General features: G+C 35.2%; 2 protein-coding genes and 1 pseudogene across 2 annotated transcripts; 1 reads left to right on the top strand and 2 right to left on the bottom strand.

Annotated features, from left to right (window-relative positions):
* Window positions 1-341: 341 nt before the first annotated feature.
* Window positions 342-6,807, bottom strand: LOC142179378 (protein FLUORESCENT IN BLUE LIGHT, chloroplastic-like). Its single transcript, XM_075249123.1, has 4 exons — window positions 6,494-6,807; window positions 3,684-3,852; window positions 1,918-2,238; window positions 342-1,010 (listed from the first exon to the last, which is right to left on the bottom strand). The coding sequence occupies exons 1-4, from the start codon at window positions 6,662-6,664 to the stop codon at window positions 808-810; spliced, it is 864 nt and encodes a 287-aa protein (XP_075105224.1). The 5' UTR covers window positions 6,665-6,807; the 3' UTR covers window positions 342-807.
* Window positions 5,110-5,203, bottom strand: LOC142179736 (U6 spliceosomal RNA; annotated as a pseudogene).
* Window positions 6,808-7,823: 1,016 nt separating the features above from the next.
* On the top strand, window positions 7,824-10,502 carry LOC142179377 (large ribosomal subunit protein uL14-like). Its single transcript, XM_075249122.1, has 4 exons — window positions 7,824-7,958; window positions 8,918-9,202; window positions 9,646-9,687; window positions 10,227-10,502. The coding sequence occupies exons 1-4, from the start codon at window positions 7,946-7,948 to the stop codon at window positions 10,307-10,309; spliced, it is 423 nt and encodes a 140-aa protein (XP_075105223.1). The 5' UTR covers window positions 7,824-7,945; the 3' UTR covers window positions 10,310-10,502.
* Window positions 10,503-15,147: the final 4,645 nt, after the last annotated feature.

The following is a 15,147-nucleotide window of genomic DNA, read 5'->3' as shown; positions in this document are numbered from 1 at the left end:
TTTCAGAACTTAAAACAATCCTTAACGTACTGAAGAATTGAGAGAGAAATGATGGCTGTGTGACACAAGGATCACTGGAAACTTTTTAGATTTGATTAGTACAACTCTGTAAATTACTGTTAATCCATTAGTTTTTCTCTTTTTCCCTGAGTACAGTGGTGTCCGGACCAGCTTGCAGCACCTCAACTAAAATCCACCGGGTACCTGCTACCTCCTGCTAGCTCAGGTACCGAGCAACTTTGATGTTACCTCCATTAGTTAAGAGAGCTAATTTGAATGTCAATAACCCAAATCCAAATTTAATGCTGAAAACATCTGGTGAACAAACACCATAGATACTAGATAGGGAAAAACTTACCAGCACCTGAAATTCATACCAAGCGAATAAATACATGACATGAAATTCATATTCTCACTTTATTTTTCCACTAATCATGGTAAACTAACGCAGTTTGGCGTAAATACGAGATGAGAGATAAGTTTTTTTCCAGATAGATACATTGGAAAAGAGTATGTAAAAGAAAAAAATGGAAGGAACCAGTTAATAAAGTATGCTCATACAAAAAGGATTTTCAGGCTCTAAGCATTCTACTTTGAATGCATGAAAATAAACAAATATCCATAATAGGTTCGAGCCTGCGCCAAGCAAACTAACTCTTCGAGCCTGCGCCAAGCAAACTAACTCTGGTATTTATGTGGAGAAGGATAGAGGGGCGACCCCATTATCCCCAAGTTTTGAAGGCTGTGATTGACCCAAAGGGTCAGCTCCAGACAGATTTCTCGATCATAGGTCCTCCCACTAGCAGCTCAATCAGTCTCTAACCTTGCAATATAATTGTCATAGTATTTTGCAGCTTGTTCCAAATCCCCAAGCTCAGTATAACAATCAGCTATTGCTCCATAAGCTTCTGTGTTCCCCGACTCCTCTCCATGTCTTGCCGATATTTCAAGAACCATAGAGTGGTACTTAATAGCTTCGCGGTACTTACCCTGCCGTTGTAAAGATGCCCCTGGAAAATCCAACATAAAACTGACACTCGAACATTGCCATATAGGAGGGAATGAGCAGCATTGCGTATATGGTCATGTTTGTATGTGTAAATAAATTCTCCCTCTCTCTCTACCATAAGGAACAAGAATTACTGAGCCTTAAATCCAACTTATTAGAAGTGAGATTCAGAGTTGTCAAAAGTGATAAGCTCAGAAAGCACCAAAGACTGTTGGGCTTTAAGTGCAAACAATAACGATAATTAAGCGGAATGTATGAAGTAAAAATGACATTAACAACAATAACTACTAAGTGTCAGTCACAAACAAGTAAAAATGACATCAATCAAGTTTAACCATTTAAAATTTCTCATTGAGATGAAAATTTTAGTTTTTTTGTTTTTCTTAAAGCAAGGTTGCTTAACCTAAAAATTTTAATTTCCTTAACCACCAAAAGTTCATTTGTATCATAGTGAGAGCGCAACTAGGGATGTGTGGGTTAGCCGCACGTCACGCATTCGAACCCTAGCGCATACAGAAGCCTGATATTTAAGTGGCGAAGGGTGAAGAGCTGAGCCCACTGTCTTCCGAGTTTCAAAATGTGTGCCACAGGCCCTTGGGGATTTCTCCTTTATAAACAAAAGTTGATTTGTGACGTTATTTTGACAATAATGTATCAGTTTACCGCTATTATTGTCTATCACTGTCTTCTTAAAGACGGAGCCCATGGGTAAAGAGGCGCACGCCATTAGCACTTTAGCGCCTATACCAAAGTGTCACTTAAGTGACGCGAAACGCACAACCTGGCTTATAATACCTTAGCACCTATACCAAACCAAAAGTGTCACTTAAGCAAGGCAACACACACAACCTGGGTTTAAGTTCAATAGAGAAATTGAAGGTTTAGACAGAACAAGAAGATGGATGTACCTAAGCCCCGAGCTGCTTTCTTTTCCTTCAAAGGTTCTTTTAAATTTTGTGCAAGGTCAAGAGCAGCTTTAAACTCCAATTGCGCCTTTTCTGGTGCTTGGTTTCTAAGAAATTTCTTCCCATTTTTCAAGCGAGATATTAATTCCTGTTTTCTTGGATCAACAATTACTTCACTTTCTGCAACCCTGCCACCAACAGGAGCGTAACTTAAGTTAGGTGCATAGGACTCAATCTTGGCTTGCCTTCTTAGAGCAGCATTGATCTGGCGGAGCTGTTCATTCAACCGCTGCAATTCCCTTTTTCGCTGACGTGCAAGTAGTCCTAAAAAAAAATGTACAAAACGTGTAGAATACGTAGTCAACTAACAAAAATCTGAAACCAGGGAATCACAAAATAGGAACAAGGAATACCATGCTCCGGCTAAGACAGGATGTAAGCATACGCTAGATGTATAAAAAATTTAAAAACCGAATTACGGAGAAAAAACATTGACAAAACAGTATTAATTGTATACGATAAATCTTCATGGAAGATACTCTGAGAACTCTTTCGTCATAGGGAAAAAGCCAATATTAAGGCTTAGTTTCCGCAAAAGAAGATGCAGCTCTGACCTAGTCGTTCGATCAAACACAAAGAATGGGAAGAGTGTTGCTTAACTTTCTTTGGAATAACTAAGAACCTATTTACTAGCATACAGGACCTAATCCTCAAACTTACACAGCACTTTGTCTGTGAGTGCAACTATCAAAGAGTGGATCCCTTAGATAATACTTAAAACTCAGAAATATACAAACTCTAGCAAATTTCTCGGGTCTCCATCAGAACAAATTCTGAAATGAAAACAGTAAAAGTGTAGATTGTATAATATTGTCTTGAGATGAGTTTAAATGGAAAAACATGGTCAGTAAGGATTCATATAGCCGAACCCAACTTGTTTGGAACTTAAGCATAGTTGTTGTTGTAACGCTAAAAATAGAGATCCCTTCTCAATAACATCATTTGACTGCGGTAGAGTAGTGACGACTGAATGGTGAACTCCAGGGTTCTAAACAGATTTCGAAATGTATCATGTTTGATATGAAAAGCTTTTAACTTCTTAAGATTGAATTTCGGATACCCATGTAACCTTTCAAGTGCCTTTCTGAAACAGAGTGTCATATGCAACACATACTCATGCATGATCGTAAAGTTTATGTTCAAACTTTACATTCACTGAGATCTATGACTTAAAAAGTTACGTCCATTCACAACAGTTTTCATCTTTTCAAAGTTGTAAGCCTGCAACACAGGAAGAAATGATGTGCTCATGGGTACAACTCATTAAGCTATGTTGCGACTTGCGTGTGTTAGGATTTTGCCCTGAATATTTAATCTATTAGGACTTTCTTTCTTGAAGGAAAGGAAAAAGATTCCTAAAAGGAATAAATCGCTTTCATATGCCTTATCCTTTTCTTGGAGGAGAAGTTTGTACTTCTATAAATTAATGTTTTCTTCTCACAACAACAATAGCCTCCACAGTATAGTCTTTACGAGAATCATGTTTAGGGGAGATTATTCTCTCTCAAAAAAATTATCTTCTCTTTTTATGTTAGTGATAGATTATATGTAGGTCAGTTGACCAAACCCCATATAATATCCTATTGACTCTCCAAAATGATGCCGCACCCATGTCGGATCCTTCAAAAATACACTACTTTTGGAGGATCCAACACGTGCTCGATGACATTTTTGGAGAGTCTGTCCAACATAGTTTTTAAGTACCTTACCTCCAACAGTGGCCCCAATAAGCGCAACAAGCAGCAGTAACGGCATATTCATATTGAAGAGAGAATTTTCAGCTTCACATGTTTCAGCTAAGGCTTCTAAGGGTGAAGTCATCATCAATGCATTAACCACAATTACTGCTGCTGCTGGCTGTCTAAACTGCAAGATTTCCTGCCAATTGAAATTCAACATGAAGAGGAGCCAGAAAGTGTGATCAACAAGTAGTTTTATTTTCATATTTATCGGATTGAGAATCCATAGACTGAATAAAGTTGGAGCAGACATTTACATTTTCCAAAACATTAGACTATTTTACGGTTTTTTCTTATGAAACACTTCAAGAAACTAAATTTATTGAGTCTTTTATCTTTTCAAATATAGTATAAGTACATTGGTGCAGAGCAAGCTACAAAGAGTTTCACTTGTTACAGCTTATGCAATGAATTTAAATGCAGTAGGAATAAGGTAGTGTCACTTAATATCGGATAGAATCTAATTGAACTGTCTCACACAAAATCTGTTAACGTTTAGCTTTTCAGCAGTGAAGATCAATGCAGCTCTTACAGCAGGTACTCTCAACCAGTAGATCATTAGAATCATTATGTAGACCTTAAAACATAGAGAAAAATACACTAATCTAACACCAGTTCCAGTATTTCTTTGGAAATTAGTGCGGCTACAACAATAATCATCCATTATATCACCCGTTGAACAAAATTCCTAATCAAGCCCTTTTTTATTTCCGCAGGCGTAGTTGAAGGCCAGGTTTTTTAACATATCCTACAGATTAGTTCAAAATTCAAAATTTTCTGAAGTACGTTACAGATGAAGCTAGTTCTTCACTTTTCTCCTTTAAAAACAGCAAGAACATGTTCTCGGTCGGATATAAACTGTTTATGCTTACAGGAATCCCACCTAAATAAAGTAATCTTTTCTCTGTCCTAATTTATATCCGACTCTTTATATTTTGGATATCAAAAATTTTAACACTATTCTGCTTCTGCATAACTTTCACAACGTTCAAGAATTCAATCTTATTTAAATTGTGCAAACTTTAAACTTCAAAACTAACTTTTCAACTAGTACTTTAATTTTTTCTTTCAGTATTACTAATAGGTATTCAACTTGTGTACACTGATAGTATAAAAAAAATTTTACAATGTAAGTGTAATTTAACCTATTGCAGTAGGTTGACTTATATTCCAAGTTATTAATTCCACTTAGGATTTCAGTTATATACACTGACATCAGAAAATTGATTAAACACCATCACTGAATTTTAACTTGTGATTAGTTACCATTCTTATCTGGTTACCAATTAAAGCTTGTAAGGAAATTTACTTATAATTACCTAATAAGTGACCTGATTGTGTTAATATTTTTCATATTGTCAATATGTAGAACTTAAACTCGTCCACTTACTATTTTTTTTTTTTGGACCATTTCTCGATTTGTGTGTATCATCCTTGCGCAGGGGCCATGCTAACGTTCCAATTTTATCGGATTACTATAGACTGTTGCATATGGAGTATTTATCTTTTAGATGATATGATAGTATAACGTTTTATTACACAATTTGTATATATACAGGGGCGGACCTAGTGCATAGACTACGGGTTCCCGGGAACCCAGTAACTCTTGTGTAGACCCTGTATTTATATTAAGAAATTCATTAAATATTGGTAAATATCTGACTGTGAACCCAGTTATTATTGCATATTAACCTGAAATTAAGGTGGGAACCCATAAGCCTCAAATTCTGGATCCGCCTATATATAAGTTCAACTGTTACAGTATAATTCGTCTAATTAATGTCCTAAACTATGCGTTCAGCCAAACAAAGTCATATAAAAATAGGACAGAAATAACAGTTGCTCTGATTATCAAAAGAGACTTCAAAGAACAGTAGAAAGAAGCAAACACAGTCCATGATCATGACTAAAAGCAGCAATTTTGCAGCAGACCCAGAAGCTAAAAATTCAGTTACCTTGAAACCAATGCCGACACATTTAGAAGCTCTCTTGGGGGTTTTCTGGATAAACTTCTTTAACAGAGCAGCTGAGCTAGGGATGTTTGAAGAATTTTTACACTATCAGTCTAATTTTACACTATCAGTCTAAGTTGCAACAACCGGATTGCCTGCTTTATTTTCTACATTGCTATTTCCAAGGGCGGATGCACATTTATCGAAGCGGTGTCACGCGACAATGCTTCACCGAATTTTTTTACTAAATATATGTATTAATACTGTGAGGAAGCGGATAAGTAGGAAAAAATAACACCATTTAATATAAATTGTCTCTTGGCACATTAGTTATGTGCGTGATTTTGCTCTAAGAGGTTAAAGGTTCGAATCTCAACTAACATATTTTTTTTTTTTGCAAATATTTGAGAGAATCTATGTGGTTAAAAATTGTGATGAAGTACAATTTAATTCAGGACTTTTTCTAACTTAAGACTCAACAAAACCAATAGACCAAAACTATTTCTTGTCTAGAAGCATGATAATTAAAGTTATTATTCCCGTTCTTCTATAAATTTTGACACCACTTACACCACCCATGGCTATTTAAAAATTCTCTCACACAACTGTTACAAACATAATACTCCCTCTACAATAACTGATCACACAATTGTTACAAACAAAATACTCCCTCTATAATATCTGACACACTTCCTTTTTAGTCCGTCTAAGAAAATGACATATTTTTATATTTGGAAATAACTTAACTTTAAAATTCTCATTTTGCAGCAGACCCATAACCAGATATTAGAAATAAACATAACCCAGAAGCGAAATTCAGATAGTTACCTTGAAATCAATGCAGATGCATTTGGGAGTTTTCTTGGGTTTGTTCTGTATAAGCTTCTTTAACAGAGCTTCTTCTCTCCATTTGAGAGGGGGATTTTTGGGTGAAATAAAGAAGGAATGTGAGAGAGAATGAAGGCAAGGACTCGCCCCTTGCTTCATCATCACTGCCATTTTCTTCGTTACAGTATGTCTATGTTTGGATGATCTTTTGTCTCGAAAAATTCAAGATAACATTGTACTAGTAAGTTTTGCCTTACCACCCAAGTATTTGGTGTTGTGGATGGGCTGCTCACTTGTTCTGGCCTTGGGTAGACGTATTGAGTTTGAGTCCTCGAAATGGAAAAATAGTTGGTAGGGAGCTTCCCGAATGAGATATTATACGGCACAAATTCGGATATAGTCGGCTCCAACGTGAGTACTAGACACCGGCTGGGAAAAAAAAGAATGTATGTTTTGCCTTTCTTTATTTTTTTTAGCTTGCTTCTCCAAGTTTGAATTTTTTTTAAAAAAAAGTCCTTTTCTCCCGAGGTTAAAGTATTTGACCAAACTTTTAGCAAATTAAAAAGTATTTTTGAACATAAACAAAAGCAATTTTGGAGAATAAAAAAAAATTATTAGAAGCATTTTTGAGAAAAATATTGTTAAAAACACTTTGGCGGAATACCTAAAAACCATCCTAAAGTTGACACTGATTTTTTTAGTAATACCCCTAAACTATTTGTGGTATTAATTACCTCCTAATTTAATGGGTATAGTTGAAATTCATTGAAAACATATAAATAAGTCAATATACAAAATTTGAAGAAGATTGGAGGTGATTTGGACTGGTTTTGTATCAAAATTCGTAACTAAATCGAGTTCAAAAAATTCTTTTGCAACACTTGTATCAAACATGTATCACGCATGTATCTCACACACAGATATACATGGATATACATGTGATACACAATTGATACAACTATGATACATATGTGATACACTAATGATACACATATCATTTTTTTCACGTTCAGTTTTTACTTCGAATTTTTAACACCTCAAAACTTCACCAAATCATCCCAAAACTGAGATTCAAGCTCCTTAAGATGTACCCAATTTATTCTAATAACACTCACTTAAAAGAAAGCAAAAACTTGACTTTTTTTTGTTACAAATAGCTAATCGGCTAATATTAGTAATAATTGGCTAATATTAATAATATTTTATGAATTGACCAATTTTTGTAATGAGCTACTTATAAATGGACATAGGTAGTAGTTTCCCCGAATTGTATTACATTGGGCCAAGTCAACAGGCCTCAAATTCAAATCAGGTAATGGGCCCAACGAGCTCGATAGAGTAACTGGACCAAAGAAAAACCCTAGGCACCTTTGCATATAAAACCCTAACGCCTCCCACTTCTGTAGTTTTCTCACAGGTTAGAGAGAGAGTGAAGAACAACACCGTCCAACAATGTCGAAGCGAGGTACAATTCAATTTCTATCTCTTCTATCATTCTATATAAATTCCATGTGTACTTTACAATTTGATCTTATGTATTTACTTATTTATTTATTGAAAATATAACATTAAGTGTGAGATTTAGGGAACTTTTAATGTATAAATCCTAATTTACTTTAGAGAGCAAATTTATTTATCGGTAATAGATTGAAATTAGCCTAATATAATAGAGCATGTACAAATGTTTCATAAAGTCAACTCTAACTAGTTTGGGGTTGAAATATTTAATTTTTATAAATCATAGTTTTTCATTTTTTGAAAGTGTAATGTAAAAAGTGTGAGATTTAGTGAACTTTAATTTATGTAACCTTAGAAAACCAATTTAAATTATCAGTCTTAGAATGAAATTTGAAGCCTAATGGAGTGGAACAACATGTACATGAAAGCAATCGCCATATGTTCTGTGGAAATTCTTTCTGTATTTTTGTTGTTTGATCGCATGTATTTTTTGAAATTTCTGAAAATTTAATGTACAAAGTATGAGATTTAGGGAATTTTTAATTTATATAACTCTTAATTTACCTCAGAAAACAAATGTATTTATTAGAATGAAATGAGAAGCCTAATACAGTTGAACATTTATAGATGCTTCAAGTACTGATGTTTTATATAGTTGATCCGTACTGGTTTTTGGGAATGTAACTTAGTTGATTGATTAATTGTGATTAGTTAATCGTATTATACTGAAATGAGCCTAATGGAGTAGTTCATTGATTAGTATGACCCCGACTTGATTGAGATTGAAATGTGGCTGATTGATTAATTAATTTTTAATCGACTAGTTGTGATTGGCTAATTAGTTAATTCCTTAAAATGTAATTTGTGAGCCCTTAGAGTGGAACATATACAAACTATTCGTGTAGTCTAATTTAGTTTGAAATTGTGACTAGTTGATTGATTAGTTATTTTAAAATGTAACTTAAGGACGTGGAGGTTCTGCTGGGAACAAGTTCAGGATGTCGTTGGGTTTACCGGTGGCGGCAACTATTAACTGTGCCGATAACACTGGTGCAAAGAACCTTTACATCATTTCGGTGAAGGGTATCAAGGCAAGGCTTAACAGGTTGCCTTCAGCTTGTGTGGGTGACATGGTTATGGCCACTGTGAAAAAGGGTAAGCCTGATCTCAGAAAGAAGGTTATGCCTGCTGTCGTTGTTCGTCAGCGCAAGCCGTGGCGCCGAAAGGACGGTGTTTTCATGTACTTTGAAGGTATTTTCAGATACCCTTAATTGGTTTTGTTGTTTTGAAATTGATTTTCTTTTCAGATTGTGAGTTTGCTGTTTTGTTTTGTTTAACCCTTTCCAAAAACACTATAATTTTAGTTTTGGGTTTTCATTAGTTCAAGTTTTTGTCGGTGTCATTTCTTTCTAGTTAGCAAGTTGTTTGTCCATGTAGAGGTAAAAGTGTAGCTGAATATATCATTTCATAATTATAAATTACTGGATTAATATTTGTCTTCCTTGCTACTGTTGTCTTGTTTGTTATATTACCTGTATTATTTTTCTCTCTGTTTGTATATTGGCTCCTTACATGATTATTACTTGTATCTGGGTAGTTCACTGAATTATTGAGAGTGTTTTGAAACGGCTGTTAGAGAGGTCTGCACAGTATATGAAAACTTGTCTGCTGATGCTTCTCTTTTATTTGTGCAGATAATGCTGGTGTAATTGTGAATCCCAAGGGTGAAATGAAGGGTAAGTTATTTTACATTGAGTAGACTTTATTGCTATTTCAAAGGCAAAAGAGATCACTAAAGTTACCTTTAACAATTTTACTTCTGTATCTTTGTTTTTTAAGTCTAGTACTTCCTCCTTCCCAATTTACGTGGCATTCTTTCCTTTTTTAGTCGGTCCCAAAACAAATGTCACGTTTCCTCATTTGGAAACCTTTTATCTTTGGAGATTCTACTTTTCCCTAATGAATTGATCTACACAGCTACACAAATATCTATGGTTTGAATTATTCAACAAATTTCAAAAGTCTTTCTTTCTTAAACCCTGAGAAGTCGAGCATCGTCACATATGTGTGACAGAGTATTACTTTTGAAGTGTGACCATTCATACAAACACCCATTAGTGATTCATCAACTGTAGCATCTATCAATCCTGCAATTTCAAAACTGACTCATTAAGCGACTCTTGAGAGTGAACTTTAAAACTAATAAGATATGTATTGTTTGACTATCAATGCCCGGTCTATGTTATCTTACCATGTATTCTTTCCTGTTATGTAGGATCTGCCATTACTGGTCCCATTGGGAAAGAGTGTGCTGATCTTTGGCCAAGGATTGCAAGTGCTGCCAATGCTATCGTTTAGTTTGAGAATTGTGTTTTCCAATAGTTTATTTGGTTTTTGAATATCAGGGAGTTCTTTTCTTGCTAAGAATTATTAGTGCAACTGGCTATGAGAATTTTGCTGTACTCCAAACGTTTTCACCTATGTAGGACATTACTGTTTCCTTTTCTTGTTGGTGTGTTTATTATGAGTAAAAGGAAAGAAGTTGAATTCATTGATTTTCTTACACTTCCGTAGTTTTATACGAAAAAATCCAAAGGTTTTACTACATATAGCATGATATATGAAGTTAAAATTTAAGGGGCATTGGCATTAAGATGCTTGTCTTTTACTTTGATTAGATGAGCTGAGTGACGAGTCATAACCCAAATTTTACCAACTAAAAACTACTTTTCCTTTTCATCCAAAAATTATTGTAACATAGCATTGACTTACTACAAAACTTATGTAAATTTAGTCATTTAACAAAAGAACAAATTCTACTGGCGGCTATTTGGTTCTAAAAGCAGAATATGATCTTCTCAAGCAAGTAGCAACCCCCACCAAGTTTTAAGGGCTACAAGTGACCTGATTATAGAAATATGGAGCTTGTTTTTATAAATCTCTGTTTCATTATTAATCCAATGAAAAGGGAAAGAAAGAGAAGTTGCAAAGTAACTATCCATAGTAGAGCAAAAAAGAAAAGTCAAATAGAGAAAGAGAGGATATACACAAAGAAGCCGCAAAAACAACAACAATAATATACCTAGTGAAATTTTACAAGTGGGATCTGAGGAAGATAGTGTATATGTAAACCTTGCCTTTACCTTGTGAAGGTAAAGAGATTGTTTCTGATAGATTAACACAAGAAAAGTATTATCCAGCAGTCATGAATAAGAAATACGATAGTGCATACTAATACGAGCGTAATACTAATACTACTAGTATGGAGAAGAAAAACGTGCGACTACCTACTAGCCTACAACCGTAATCCTCGACCTCTACACCCTCCTATCAAGGATTATGTCCTCAATAAGCTGAAGATGTACCATTTTTTGCCTAATCACCTCTCCCTAATACTTCTTAGGCTTACCTCTGCCTCTCCTAAGTCTCACCATTGTCAACCTCTCATGCCTCCTTACTGGGCATCTGTGCATCTCCTCTTTACATGCACAAACCACTTCAATCTTGCTTTCCGTATCTTGTCCACCACTGAGACTATTCTCACTTTGTCCCAAATATCTTCATATATTCCTAATCGTATCTCTTACTATGCCCATACATCCATCTCAGCATCCTCATTTCCGCTGCTTTCATCTTCTGGACATGAGAGTTCTTGATTGGCCAATTATTCACCTCAAACAACATAGTTGGTCGAACCATCACTCTGTCGAACAAATAAAGTTGCATTTGGTAAGAAGCTCTTTACCTCAAGTAGAACTTCTGACACAAATCCGGGTTATAACAATCCCAAAACAGAGTAGCAGCTTCTATGATCTTGTTGTTAGGTTGGATTTCCAAGAGAGAAGGTAGATTTCCTAGGTATTTTAGGACAAAAATCTGATCACTAGAATGAAGATCCTCCCACTAGCTTAGCAATTTTGGGTGGATGTTGGTGACCATCTTCCTTTTAGATCTTTTTTTTGAAGGTTTGGACCCCTCAGCACAACAGGAAGCATATTTAGTTTGACCAGTATTATCTCAACTATTCCCCACTCACTGTAGATATGAATATGAAATCCAATATTAGTGAACCTGATGCCTAGTTGCCTACATATAGAATCTTTATATACTTAAAAAGAGCATGGCAGATCTCCACTTTTTTGAAGAGTGGGGATGTCAATTGACTCATTTCTTATTAAGAGAATATTATCCATCTATATATAGTATTAAGAATATTATCACTCTTCAAAATTAAGGTCGTTCAGACTTTGAAAAATTGTGGTTAAAGACCCTGTCTTGAATTCAGAAGTAGTTAAAGGGATGGAAATCTTGAGTTCAACAAGGTTGAAGAAGATCCAAATGTTGAAGTGGTGGCGGAGATGGAATATTTTATCACAGGTACCAGATAACTCTGCTGAAATAGTGGTCAATGTAGGACGAAGAACAAGGATGAATGAATGGTTTGTGCATTATTAGAAAGTCGGTTTTGAGGTTCAAATCTCAGTGGAGACAAGCCCTGAGATGGCGAAGAAACTCTGTGTGCTTCAGCTATGATGCTTACAACTACTCTCAGAATTTTGATGATGGATGCTTTAAGGAACACACTTCACCTTTAGTTCCTTGAAAAATTTTCATGTTGGGTAATTTTTTTTAATCTGTTTAAATCTTGGTAAGCACTGTTAATCGGTACATATCCTAATTGGAAGTAGCAGTCATTCAATGGAATGGTCGAGGTACATGCAAGTCGACACGACACCTGGCTGAAACATGAAGAGTAGAAGCTATATCCATTTCTTGATATCATGAGTTGGATTGCTATAAGTTAGCAATAGTTAGCTGGTGATCTTTTTCCTGTTTTATACAGAATATTGTGTTGAATCATTTATGTAGAGTCGGTAATTATTGACTACTTTGTATGTGTTCTTACTGACGTTGTATTCAGAATCTAAAAGCGTAAAAATTGCATGGGCGTTCTATTTGGTCGCCCTCATTTAACATATACTCATTTTTTTTAAAACTTTTAACTTATACCCACTCTTTAAATAACTTCGGCACCCTTTCTCGTCCTCCTTCTCCTCCTTCATTTTCTTCTTCTTTCTTCTGCTGCTGTTGGTGCTGCTATGGAACTTCAGCTATTAAAATTTTGTGTAGACATATCTGGTTCAATGATAAGACGAATGGATCTGCAAGTGGTCATTGTTTGGCACCATGTCCATTTTCACCCTTAACTTTAGGCTGAAGTGAAAGCAATTCACCACAAATTTTGCATCTGAAAGTTCTTTTGTTTACTTAAAAAGAGAGAGGACCAAGTGATTAACAAGAATGGCCTAGGAAATGGGTGATCTTAGACTTTTGATCTTGCTTGGCTAGTGAGCAGAACTTTTAACTTTTGACCTTGAAGATTTACTCAAGCGGCAAGGGGGAGTCAAAAGTTTAAGATCATCCATTTATAAGGTCATTAAGTATAATTTCCCGAGAGGAAGTGAAGAACCTAATTGAATGTTTTTCGGACCGACCTCCTAAATCTGATACTTCTACCCATCATACAAGGCCCACAAATCCAAACTCGAAATGGTTCAAATATGTATTAAATAGTAAAGTACGGGCCAAGTGCATAGATAACGCAAGATTTTATCCTGAAATTTTAAATTAAAAATCTTAACTTCAGGACAACGCAAGATATTTTGTCCTTTAAATTTGAACTGAAAAAGTGAAATTGAGAACGCACTGGCTAATTCCTAAATAGCAACCTTTTAGAGTTGCTACTTGGTGTCATTTCTACGAAAAGTGCTTTCTATCAATTTTGTTTTATAAAAAAATAACTCAAACACGAGAACTTCGATTAAGGATGAATAAGTCATATTCATTCCACCATAACTCTTGGTGGTTTTCTACTCGAATCTGTTTGTACTCTGTTAAAAAAGAAACACACACACAAAAAAAACCTATAAATCGTTTCGGTCTCTCAACAAATGTAGTCCATGATCCTAACTCTTCAGCTCTTTAAGGTCAATCCTTAATAAGAAACGTTCTAAGATTAGGTCAATCACTAAGGGAGAGAAATTAGTGTTATTACTATCAGTCTATCATAAAATCGTCACTAAAATAAGGCTGAATACACCTAAAACTATCACTATTTTTCATTTAGACATCTCAAGTATAAGCTTTATTTCGATTGAACACTTGTAGTTGGCCCAAAATGTACCAATCTCCTTTAGGATAGGATCCTCCTTGGTCCTTTTTACATAACACTCTTGGCCGCCCAAGAGGACTGGCTATCTTTCTTTTTATACGCAATATCTTGAAAGGCAAAGAAAAACAGCGCACGGACAGGAAAGGACGACGTACTATGAGACTTTCTGTTTTATTAATCTCTACGAGCTTAATTCTTCTTCGATATCCATATATTTTCTATATGGTTCAAACAAACATAAGAAATAGCGGGTTCCTGATAGAGGGAAATCCACAGTTATATTCGGAATTTAAGTACATCTTAATCTCTTTTTGCCTTTATTCATTCATTACAACGAGAAATTTCCACTGGATTTATTGTTCTAAAAGCGTAAGTCAGATTTATTTCGCTGACATGATTGATAGCGTGAGTTGCATCTATATAATGCTCATGTTCATTGTCCTCTACTGATGCCTTAGGAGTTTTTTCGATGCATAAATGTACGTTCATATATAATTTCATTTGTAATTACTTTATTTTCTATTAGAAAAACCTACTGATTGTGGTTCAATTTTTAGCAAACTATAGTCGCATCACCCCTAAGAGCGTTCTATCAATCTGAGTATTTAGCCCAGAGTCGAATCCTCAGAGAATTAACCTATCAATTACTTTTGTTAGACTCACTAAATTCTACGTAATCAACTTCCCAGATATTTAAATAACAATTGGTGATGGTTTAACTAACTATAACTGAATAAAAGCAAGTAAACTAACAGCCAACTCTGATTGAATTGTAATGCAAGTAAAGAATGATCTAAAGTTATGATTTCCTCTATTGATGGAATCCCTTCCTGTTATGTTTCACATAGATTTGCCTAACTGTCTCTATCGATCATGAGCACTCTTATTACCGTAAATCTCTCCCGAGTAATCACGACAATTTACTAGACGCACTCTCCCGAGTTACGCTAGCTGGCTTTTAATACAGCTCACTTTAGATCGCACTCAAGGCTTCGTTATCATTAATCCAACATTTAAACCCTCG

Source organism: Nicotiana tabacum, chromosome 3, assembly GCF_000715075.1.
Source record: "Nicotiana tabacum cultivar K326 chromosome 3, ASM71507v2, whole genome shotgun sequence".
In the NCBI taxonomy this organism is placed as follows: domain Eukaryota; kingdom Viridiplantae; phylum Streptophyta; class Magnoliopsida; order Solanales; family Solanaceae; genus Nicotiana; species Nicotiana tabacum.
Note: the sequence above shows the minus strand (reverse complement) of the source record. Positions and strands in the feature narration are given on the sequence as shown.